The sequence below is a fragment of the Pagrus major genome, chromosome 16, assembly GCF_040436345.1.
Source record: "Pagrus major chromosome 16, Pma_NU_1.0".
Classification (NCBI taxonomy): Eukaryota; Metazoa; Chordata; class Actinopteri; order Spariformes; family Sparidae; genus Pagrus; species Pagrus major.
In genome coordinates, this window is record NC_133230.1 from 23370578 (window position 1) to 23382695 (window position 12118).

Below are 12118 nucleotides of genomic sequence, written 5' to 3' on the forward strand. Positions count from 1 at the left end.
CTCCTCTCTGTCACTCGCTGCCTTGTCTAGTAATAGACATCGGTTATCTCTTGAAGTCGGACTTGACTGCTTGTCCCAAAAGATTTATGATGTGTGGCACAACCCCAGCAGCCGTCCACTGCTGCCACCCTGCAGCCTCCGCTGCTCGGTATTTTCAGCAGGCCATCTGTGGGAAGTTTCAGATGCCAGCTCCAGTCATACGAGCAGACTTTGACTGTGTTAGCCTGCCTTTTACTTTCATGTAATCTTACTGGCTTTTTATTTCTTCCTGCTCGAACATTTCATGTCGACGTCACCCCTCCCTGTGAAGTGTCAGGCACTCGGTTTGCAATTAAAACCCATCACATCTCCGTTAGAAGCCTCTCTGCTGGCACAAGACAGCAGATTTGAGGAACGCTTAGAGCAAAAAAAAGAGGAAGAAAAAGTGTCCAGTCTGGACTTATCAAGAGAGGAGAAACACGAGCAGATAAAACAGACAGTGCTGCTTGTTGCTCGAGAGTGATAAGTGAAGCCAGAAGATGAGGCTGTGAGGCCCTTATCAGTCCAGAGTGTGTCCTGGCACAGAGAGAGGCATGTTGCTGTGCGACAAAGGTGTGAGGCCAGATAAGCATGTATGTGTGAAATGCTTCAAAGATGAGCTTAACTCTGATATTAAAGTGGGGTTTGAGAAGAAGAGAGAAGAAGGGAGTGGGAGGCAGTGAGAGAGGGAGGGAGATGGGTTCACAGAAATGGATGCTGACATCTGTTGTGCTGTAGGGATGTCTTCATTTCCTCATGCACACTATGGAGGAACGTGTTGGGAATATAGATTTGTCCTGTTCAAAATCCTACTGTAAAAGTACAGTATGTGCTACATGTACATAAAGAGCAAAAATAAAAGTATTTGTCCTGCATGAAAAATGCCCCCCGTGTATGTATTATCATAAATTACATGATAAGATTCTTATCTTAATACATCAACACATCGGTAACATTTCACTGTTGTAGCTGGTTGAGGTGGAGACAGTTTTAACTCCAGTGGTTCTCAACCAGGGGTCGAGCTTCTCCAACTGGTCCCAAAATAAATATGAGGGTTTGTCTTGTCAGATGATTCATAGAGAGGAAAGAAAAAGAAAGAAAGCTCCACTTGTATTCATCCTTTATATTTGCCTTTTTGATTAAATACTAGAGGGTTTCCCCTTTTTGGACTTCAAGCAGTCTTTTTTTTTTTAATCAAACAATCTTGAAGTTTAGAGGAAAATCAGTTACTAGTGACACTGCTAACCTCAAGAAACAGTTCACCCAAAAATAAAAATTCTGTCATTATCTAGTCGCCCTCATGCCGATAGAAAGGCTGGAGCTTTTCTTTCCAGAAGCCCAGAGATACCAAATTGATTGAAAAGACGTTCTTTAGACCCTTTTTTAAATCCAAAATCATATAATTTTGTATAGCTGCTTAGCTAAAAGCGTTAGCATGTACCACTTCTGAAGTGGGTGTACAAGCATCCAGGGTTTAAATAACATGTTTTCAACTTGGGTTCTTAAGGCTTCCGGAGACTTGGATTATGTTGGACAAGCTGTGTGAAGCCACTATATGCTGTTTTATATATTGTTTTTTTAAAAACAAGTCCCCATCTGCTTCAGTTGTTTAGGAGAGTGCCGCTACGCTGTTTTGCTGCGAAGCTCCATAAATGTTTTGTGGACCTTGAAACTTTACCCAACTTTCCATCTGCATGTGGGAGAACTGTTCCTTTAAGAGGGTCAAAAGGTTGGCAAATGTGAAATTAACGATGTGGAGCTGAAAGTGCATTATTTCCCTCTGAAATGTGGTGATGTTAAAGTATAAAGTAGCATAAAATAGAAGTACTTAAGTAAAATACATGTAGATCCACCACTTAAGCTAAGAGCTATTAGACTGAATCCTTTGAGATTACCATCAGAGGGATGCAAATTAATAATAGCTGGCATTATTATTTGATGAATATGCTATTTTGTTATTCAGACAGCAGATGAACAGAATCATTATGCAACTGCTTGTGAGAATGTAGCTTTTCATCAGATTCACAGTGGACTATTCTTTTTTTTTTTTTAATGCATTAAGACTAAGTTGCCAAAATATATCTCAAATATAAAAGGACCCTGGCAGCAGACTGATGGAAGCCCCAAAATAAAATAAAAAACACATTCATATTCCTCTGAAGATTTGCTCAATTATATATTTGCTTTGTGCAAGTGTCTTTCTGTTTTGGAAGAGGCATATTGACATAGATTCTTGAGATGGACATAAATCTTCTAGGAGGTGTTAGATTTGAAATTAATCCACCCGTACGGAGGCTTTTTGGGGAGCCGGAGCTTATCCCAGCTGCGTGAGAGGAGGGGTACACTATTGATGGGTCGCAGGCTCATTAAAATACTGCAAAATCATCACACTGACAGCAGTAAAAAGCTTCTGAATATGTTTGAATACCAGTGTCTGAAAATCCTGGCATGTTGAAATGCTGAGCTAGTACTGTTACAGAGTCATTACTATTCATATCTGTATGCAAACTGTTGAAATCTCAAAGGACGTCAGACGTGAGTTTAGTTCCATCCATTGGGATGCCATTGGTGCTGCTGTTGACCTAGAAAGTGTCCCTTGAATAATCAAATATACATAAAATATATCTGCCTGCATGGGAAATTATCTCTGGATGAACTTCAAACAGCATCCCAGTGTCTGTAATCTACCAAATGAACTATGTGGTTTTTGATTTAAGATCTGTCACACAATACAGAGCCAAGAGCTTTTCCACTTTTAGAGGATAACCACCATTTCCCCAGTAGCTTCAAATTTCAGGTCACAGTCTGTACACTCCTCCTTCACATCCTCCCATTGTGTTTTTTTGTTGAAAATGAGTCTGTTGAATGCTTTTTTGAGTATTACGCTATTCACGAGGGAAATTCCTTGATGCTTTTCCACGATTCTTTTCCTCAAAATGTCACTTTCTTTTTTTTGTCCCGCCTTGTTTTTACTGTAATTGTTGCAGCTACCTAAAATAAACCGTGAAACTGAAGATATTGTTTATGCGCCTATGTCCATGACTGGTGACAGGTATTTCATCACAGCGACGACAAGAATCTGAAAATGCCTCTCTGTGGCATGAACAGTCGATAGCATCATGCTCCTTATTAATGCAGCACTCAGCTCTAATGTCTTTTTGTCTTTCCCTTATTTTCTGTTTCTTATCCATTTTGTTTACAGCCCATTCATCATTGTTTTTCCACTACAAATGTGCTTCTCACTTTCGCTCTCATGTGCAACAACCCATTCATTTTCTTTTTTCGCCATTTGCTCGAAGTGACGGGTCAGGATGCGACTTTTGGTTAATTTTAGATACAAGGATTATATTTAGAAACACAGTACTGACTAATTATATTTTTAAAACACAGACCTATAATAGGCACACCGAAACCGGACATGTAAAATTTGCAGGAGATCAGATTCAAACTGCTGCAGCCTCTTGGAAAGTTTTTAACCATATGGGGGTGGATGACTAATAAAATCAGTTTGCTTCTGGTGGTCTGAGCTAGCTATGGATGCTGTGAGTGACTGAGCGAGCGGGCGTGGGTGAAGCTTCCTATCTATTGAGGGAGAGAAAACACATGCAGCGCTGCACTCGCTTCGCAGAGTGAGCCCACTTCAGCACCCCATACAGCTCCCATTGATGAGAGCAGCACTTTTCGCCCCCATCTCCCCCATCGAGCCACATGCATTAAGAGAAGCTGCCAAAGAGAAAATGGACAAATATAGGAGAGGTCAGGCTGTGCAGGACATGCTTACCTTGCCATCTGCTCCATTTCTCCTGGTGCCGTGAATGATAAAGCTTGGATGGAGTGAGTCCCCTCTCTTGCACTTCTTGGGCTCAGTATGTGATCAGTGCTGTCTGCGAGTTGAACCTGAGGGCCACTGAGTTGTTTAGGATACCGTGGCCCTGGAGGCTAATGTTCTGATTAGATGGCAGGTGGGGCCCGATGGTCCTTCCAAGTCCCGGCGGGAGAATAAAGTGCTGCTCTCATTTTGTTCTGACACCCTGACTTTAGAAAACAGGCATTGTTCCTGACACTCACAGCAGTCTGGCAGCGAAAGTCACCTCGAGGATAGACAGTGAGTGATGCCAAAAGACGCTGAAGAGCCATGCCAGTTACAGCCGAGGCTGCAGTCAATATAACGCCCTGTGATCTGACAGCCTTCTCTAACCACACAATCCATGACTTGTTTAGTGGTTCCCAATCTTTGTTGTCTGATTTTGCTACCCTGACAGCCCCATTAGTCGAGCTCAATTACCCCTTCATCGACCCTATCCATCATGTCCTAAACATATTCTTACTGTATGGATTATAAACTGGATGCTACAACACTATTAACAAGGCTATGTAAAAGTGAATCTTGCTGCAGTATTATTTTATGCAATTACATTTCCGGTGTATAGGTTTAAGCTAACTCTGATGCCCAAAGCAGGGACTGCCCATTTTTTGCCCATATTCTGAGAAATTTCCAAAAAGGCCCACCCTTGATTGGCAAATGATCATTGCTTGTTTAGAGTTTGGTTAGGTGGTTGGTTTGTTGGTAAGGGTTAGAAAAAAATGTCACAGTCAGAGCCAATCAGAGATAGTGTAGTAGCAGAGACATTAACCTATAAGAGAGGAGACAAACCACTTTGATTTTAAATAGAAATATCTTAAACTCCAGGGATAGCCGTTGTACGACACATATCCTGACCTCCCTCCCCTTGGCCTACTTAATAACATCATATCACACTAATGCACAGGATTACCAAGCAAGGTGAGGTTTTCCAAATATTAGACATTAAACGTGGAAGTGCTGTGGTTGGATGAGCTGACGTCATGGCACGCTGGACTGAGCTGGAAAAGAAGCTGGTGTCATGAAATCATGTGCAGGTGCAAAAGAAGTATAACCTGTTGAAAAATATATTTTTATTTGAATGATTATTCTGTGCATGCAGTGACCACTGAACGTGAAGTGATAGCCCTCTCCCATTCATTCAGATAGGCGTACTTCAACTGTTTATACTTTTGAGTAACTTCCGTATTTTGACTGGTAAAATGTTTAGGCTACGTTTAGCTATCCCACAAACCTAACTTATCCATTAGCCTACTTTTAGTTATTTAGTTTCAGCCAAGTTTTTCAACTGTTTATTTATAACTTTGTTTCTCTGCTTGCTTGCTGATGAGCAACTCTCATTTGCAACATATCATGTCTGTGTGTTACTACTCACCGGTTGATGGACAGTTTATCTGTGAAAATCAGCATCACACCAGTCATTATTTGGCTGTTTATTTTCCTCCTTCACAGAAATATGGGAATGTTTTCCTTTAAAAAATCTCATTTAATTTAAGACTAGTTGGTCTTTACACATACCCTTCTGGCAACTACAGAAGTACCTCGCAGACTTACCCTGATTTGGAAGGCAGACAAAGGCCCGCCTCTCAAAGAGACAATGAATCGAGCATGAGAGATATGGCCGAGCATGTTTCATTATTCATGCCAAATGTATTTATTGACTAATTTTACAGTACACAATAAACACAAATAGCCTAACCCTCTTGAGCGCTGCTCAGCATCTGTGTGTACACTGTGAAAATCACCTTTGTTCCCTTTCCATAAGGAGTCCACTTCTCTCCGTTTACTGCACCAACTTCCCGGATATTCCTCACATAAACAATCACATAAAAACTGGCCACTGGCTGACTGTTTGTCCAAGGAATCATAAAGTTGACAATACACAATTTGCAATAGTATTGACAGAGAATACACCTACTATAAAGGTAAAATAAAACTGCTGTAAACGGCTATTGTGGTAAAAGGTAGGTAGTTCTTTACTGCTATGAGCTCAGTTTTTGTCTAACATATAAATACAGCGCGGCCTTAGTCATCTTTCTCGGGGCGGATTTTCTTCTTCATGTGGTGGTGGAATACCTTGGTGGGAGTGTTGAATCCCCGAAGTAACGATTCAGTCTGGATCAATATGCAGTCCGAGTAATACTTCATCCACACATCTGGTTTTTTCTTCTTTTTTTCTCTCTTTCTCTTCCTGTTCAAGTCTTTTCTCTTCATATAGATTCTTCTTTTCACAGCAGCACAGGCGCACGCCTTCAGGAGAGGTGAAGAGATCTATCCAGCCTAGTCTTTTCCCTTCCTCCCATCTTGCCTCCTCTTTTCTTTTTTTTTTTTTATCTCTATCTTCCCCCCAGGCAAACTGGTCCCATTGCTATACATGTCCAGGCTTGGACAGGTAGGCTATGAGGGCAACAACCACCCCCACATACATCCCTGTTCCAACGGTGATGGAAAGGGCAGCCAGGAATAGGGCTCTTCTGGAGCTCATTCCTGCTCTGGAGAAGTCTCCCTTAGCGATGGCCTTGCCAGTCTGACAAAACAAAGCAGAGAGTGAAATGAGCCGGTGTGTTACTCATCAGCACTGAGTGTATGAGTAGGTGTTAAGCCACAGTTAAAAGAGAGAAAACAAGAAATGCTCTCGGGGAGCCATTAGTTACCATGGCAATTAGGTCATTATCCCTCTGACAGTGACAAATGTGTTGTTTGGGTGTTTTGGTTTCCTATCAAAAAATGAACCTGGCCTTTTTTTATTCTTCTGACACATTATTTTCTGCTCCGATATAATTGTCCCTGCAATTACTGCGGAGGACGTTGCAAAACCACTAAGATATGCCGTACTTTGTTTGAGGTTACGCAGCGTGAGCTTAATGCTTCCTGACCAGGAAGATACTGACACTAGACGATGTCAAGGTGCTGCAGTAATTACAAATGTGGTCTCAGCTATGGATGCAACAACCTGAAATAATGTAATTGCAGTGAACTGCTCGCACAGAACATACCACGGACCGAAACCTCAATGTTAATGGTTTCCTAAAGTGAATACCAACGACTGACAAGTGGGCCGAACCTGCTGAATTTACGTAGTCAATCATCTGTAACAACTGCAAAGGAGGGTCGCAGGGTGGAAAATAGGCTTCGGTAGTACTGAGTCTGAGTGCTTGTGCTCGCTGACCTTAAATAGAATGCAGTGTAATCAGAGTTAATGACAGGCTTGAGGTCTCTGGGTCTTTACCTTGTGAGAGTAGTAAAAGGCAACGATGCCCAAGGGCCAGAAGCAGCAGAGCATGGAGAAGATGGCTAGGCCCAGGTAGTCCCGAGGGGGCAGCACGATGAAGTTGTCCTCACTCTCGCTGTCGCTGGAGCTGTCACTCTGGAAGACAGCGGGTTGATGAAGAATAATTAAATGTCAGAAAAGGAGAGGATGATGCACTTTTTACATGACTACGTGTGCTACAATTTGTGAGGCAAACCACACATTTGCATTTGTGATCTTGATTGACACATAGATAATAATAAATGGAGTGAGGTTGACATGTGTAGATAGTCAGGTGGATTTTGCACATCTTCTCGGTGGCCAGGTCAGTGTATCTGCCCTTGTTGCACCATCACCCAGGACAGGATGTGCTCAGCCAGCCAGAGAGGATTTGGTGCCTCTGTCAACACCCATGAGCGGCCTGACAGATAACACAGGATTAACGGATTGTTCCATCATTGCACAGTGACAGGGGAAACGGCAAGAAGACAGTGTCATTTATGTGCTAAATTGCTTCTACAGCACGAGCTAGACCTCCACCATCTCTCCTCGATACACCTGCTGTCTTACGGGGCAGCGAGTGTTCAACAAGCTCCCAATACCGCACCTCGATACTCCCAACTCAGGGCCACAAGGGCTGAATGGGCTGATGAATGATAGATTCGAACGCCACTCAGACTACATTGGCACATCGCACCTGCAGCGAGGATGGCAATGTGACTGCATGGGTGACCTTTAAGAGGACGCTGCCTTATACTTCCCTCCGCTGTCCCAGAGACGGAGTGGATGTTTGTCTAAATAAATAGCCCCCATGAGCAGCAGGTTTCATTTGTTAGTCTTGCTGCCTGCAGGGATCAATCAAAGCGGGGAAAAGGAAGGAACAAAATAGAAATCGATATGTAAGGCAGGAACTGGACCAACCATTTTAGAGGTAATTACAGAACAGTCAGGAAGGCAGACAGAGAAGAAAAGAACCATACTTGTGTGCTGACATCCATTTTTGACCATGTTGTGCACAATTTTCCCTTTTAAGCTCTAATCTGATCTTCAGTTACCAAACCAAGCTGTTTTTGGGGGTGTTCCCGTCTGGAGACCTTATTGGGATGGTAGGGAGTAGTTTAGGACCGCAGCTCTATACTATCCAAACAGTTTCCAAACCACGGCCAATAAAAGATTATGAAGCTCTCTGTTATCTGCTTTATGAACACTGTCCACCTGGACAGCCGGGTGTGATCCATCAAAACAGCAGCTGGTCATAACCAAGTAATCTGACATCACATGAATAAACCGGTGGGAACAAACAGCAGTAATCTCCTTTTATCTTTGTAGCGAGACCTGATAACAGTTGTGAGTGACTGGTGCATTCAGTCCTACTGACAATCTGCCTGACACCGAGTGCGGCCGGTTGGGGACACACTCCCAGTCTGGTCTGATGCCAGTATAACTGATGGGGCTCCTTGCCTTTAACAACCCTGTCACAGCTCTCTCTGAGGCCTCGTTTGAGCCTGGAGGGGACAGTCGACTCTACAGCAGGGCACACACAGACCCCTTCACCCTGTTACTCGGGGCAATCACAGAGGCACTGTCCATGTGCTCTTGTTAAGTTGTTACCTGCTATCTATTTTTTCTTCATCACACAGCTGTCAGAAATCTGCTGATATACACTAGCTCTGCATTGTTTTTGTGCTGGTCTAACAATGGATGAGGCACCATGGAAGCTCAGTCACCAGAATAAAATTCGAGCATTTTACGTCTAACCCTTACCCTAACCCTTGGGTGTTTAACCCTGACCACAACCACAAAAACGTTCACATTTTTACATGTCATATGTATCATATCAAATGTCATATTATGATCATGTGTTTGAGATGACTTGCTTGTCAGGAAGGGGAGGGGAGGGTGGTGGTGTTACAGCAAGGAGAGACTGTGTGAAACAACTGGATATTTTCAAGGAGGTAAGCCAAAACATGATCTTTCCGAACCCTGATCAAGATGTTTTTGTGCCCAAACCAGACCAGACCATCACAATATAAAATTAAAAAATTGAAGTAAGGAGTAAAAAAATGCATCAACTGACAAACAATACACTGTATTATGGGTGAAAACTGCCACAGACTATATCCTGGAATTTTAGGTTGTGTATGAAACCCTCATCAGCTCCACTCTATCCTTAGTCCTAATCTTCATGGCTCTATAAATCCTCTAAATTGAATTAGTCTTCCCTGCATCAACACACATCTAGCACAGCCTGTGTGTCTTTTTGTGATTCTCAAAACACTGAAGGACACAAACATACAGACACACAGGATGGGAGAGTGAAGAAACGCAGGTGCTGGGCAAAGACTCTCATATTCCAGCTAAAAAAGCCAACTTTCATCTGTGCACTGTTCATCAGATTCATTTGCTCTTTTGAATTGACGTGGAATAACTTTAGCTCTGGGCGCACCTGCTCCGACAGCCATGCATCAGCCGAGTCCCGCTTAATACCCTCGCAGCACGGCATTACTTATGGCATTAATGGCAGTCGGTGCCACGTCTCTATCTATCTGCCAGGCCTCCGAGTGACAAGCGCTGGCTCGATCATCAGCCCAGTTAGGTCGCAATACTTCTTCCTCTGCCAGCTCACAGCCCTGGGTACTTCACAAGCATCCCTGGATGAAATTAGATTTCTCTCACTTCTGAAAAGACTTCTGCTCTTTTTCTGTCACGCTTTCCTTTGGAGAGTGAAGTTTAATATCTAAAAAGAACAATAGCCTGGGTAGATGAACTCAGATGTGTCGTTTTCTTCGAATGTGATTATGAAACTAAAGCGTACAATTACCCTGCACTGGATTTGAAAGACTCTGGTAAATTGACCATTTAGAGAACAGAGAGAAAAATGAGCGTGAATCACACTGGCAGTCTATTAAAATGAAATAATGAAATAATAACACTTTAAACGCCGTGACTCACTTTCTGCTGAAAGATGGCTCTGACAGCTACGAGTAAGTGTCGTAACGCCTCTAACTTCATATAGCAACTCAATATTCTAATTACTCTGTCAAACACTGCCAAATGGCTCTTACTTGCATCAATTTGCGCTTTACTGTGTGTAGTTATGGTGATTATTTCCATATAGCTCATAGCAAGAGTGAGAAACCTGAAGCATACTTATTCCGTTAGGCTACAATTGAAACACAGACTGCTTGTACATCTCCAGATGAACCATAACTGAAGCACTGCAATGATATTTTCCTCTCACCTCGTACTCAGGTCCCTGCTCCTCCTCCACATCGTACGACACCGTCTGGATCTTCACATCCTTCTCCCCCTGTATGCTGTCCAGAGGATTTTCTGCGGAAACTCCGTCCAACACAGCGTCCTTACTCTCCGTGAAAGTGGTCTCAAAGCTCTCGCTCTTGGAGTCCTTGCTGTGAAGACTGACGTCGTCCTTGTACAGGATGAAATTGGGCCTGTAGAAGGCCTCCACAGCTAGATGCAGGGAGGTGGCATCCAGATACTGTTGAGTCTTATGCTTGCCATTAGTGTCAGTGTAGTAGTAGCCGATGAGGCTGTCCTGGTAAGGCTGGCTCGGGTAGTCACACTGGTAGCCCTGGTAGTCGTTGTGCACCACGTGTCTGCTGGTTTTGTCTAGCAGGGGGTTCTGGAGCTCGCTCAGGCTCTCCATGACGGCAGCTTCAAACGTCTAGTGGGTCAGTCCAAAAGATTTGGCAGTCTGGTAGCTGGAAAGTTAAATACAATTAAATGTGTTTAATACAAACCTTTAAGGGGCAGTCATCCCCCCAAAATACATATTTTACCTCTTACTTGTGTAGCTATTTATCCATCTAGATCGTTTCGATGTGAGTTGCAGAGTTTCGGAGATATTGGCCATAGAGATGTGTGCCTTCTATCAAACATAATGGAACTAGATGGCACTATGGTTAATTACGCATGGTTAAATAAAAAAACAGCAATATCTCTTTCCGGAAATCATGACTGGGTTCTTTACGTTGGCATGGATGTTAAGCAGTACATCCACGAGAGGGCAGCTCAGAGTTGAGAGTTGCTGACAACAACAAACGGTGGACAAGGTTGGGATAATATAGCTCAAAAGTCAGGGCAGCGTTGTAGACGGCGTAGAGAGGCCATTAAATACATCACAACATGTGGACAGAGACTTCGTTAGAATACACACTTTACTGTAACTTGATCGAACACTAAGTTGTGAAGTTGGAGTTGGAGTGAGCAGATGAGTCACTGTCTTCTTCTGCACTGCGATACGGGTGGTGTAGTTTGGCAAAAACAAAATAGTTCCTACATGAAACTGCTCCCAGCAAGCTCTGTGAATTATGTTGAGTAACCGGGTCATGATTTCTGGAAAGCGACATTGCCGCTGAGTCTTTCAAATGTATTTTTTCGGCGCCCTAGGCACCACAAGCCGAGTGCCATCTAGTTCGGTTATATTGGAGAGAAGGCAGTCATCTCTGCAACTCACACCAAAACAATCTAGATGGAAAAATAGCACTAAAGGCGAGAGGAAAATGTATTTTTGATTTTGGGGTGAACCGTCCCTTTAAAAGACACAAATAATAAGCAGTTCAATCAAATCTTGGTAAATTCTTGGGGGAAAACAGTTGTATGTACATGTAGCTATGCAGTCAGACCCAAGATTGGGTTTTTTAGTAATGTAATAATCGAGGACATGAATTCTGTGCAGGAGAGGTTTCATCTTGCCCGGCAATCAGCATTCCTCTCGCAAGCTCTTGCCAGTCTGAGCCATAAAATCACCATCTGCTGCATGTTCAACTGTTGCATCTCACACCCCCTGATTCACACAAACATATAGGGGAAACGTATATTCCACATAGCACGGCTGCCCATATCGAAAACCAGGGAAGGGCTACTTTGTACTGCATACTGATGACTGCGACTGTGTGTGAACCGGCCTCCCTGACTCCTCCTAAATGCTTTCAGAATAGTGAGAGAGGTGATTTTGAGATCAGTTA

The 12118-nt window shown here is 43.2% G+C and overlaps 1 protein-coding gene across 1 annotated transcript; it reads right to left on the minus strand.

The window, feature by feature from the left end:
- Window positions 1–6248: 6248 nt before the first annotated feature.
- Window positions 6249–10797, minus strand: LOC141011187 (synapse differentiation-inducing gene protein 1-like). The gene is made up of 3 exons (XM_073484439.1): window positions 10372–10797; window positions 7110–7247; window positions 6249–6407 (listed from the first exon to the last, which is right to left on the minus strand). Exons 1-3 carry the CDS (start codon window positions 10795–10797, stop codon window positions 6249–6251), a joined length of 723 nt encoding a protein of 240 aa, XP_073340540.1.
- Window positions 10798–12118: the final 1321 nt, after the last annotated feature.

Bases quoted from the DNA above. Each gene is read 5' to 3' on its own strand.
- LOC141011187 (XM_073484439.1), bottom strand. From the start codon at position 10,797: ATGGAGAGCCTGAGCGAGCTCCAGAACCCCCTGCTAGACAAAACCAGC. The intron at 7,248-10,371 runs GTGAGAGGAAAA...GCTGTCTTCCAG, and splicing joins AGCAGGGACCTGAGTACGAG to AGTGACAGCTCCAGCGACAG. The intron at 6,408-7,109 runs GTAAAGACCCAG...TTGTTTTGTCAG, and splicing joins CCTTTTACTACTCTCACAAG to ACTGGCAAGGCCATCGCTAA.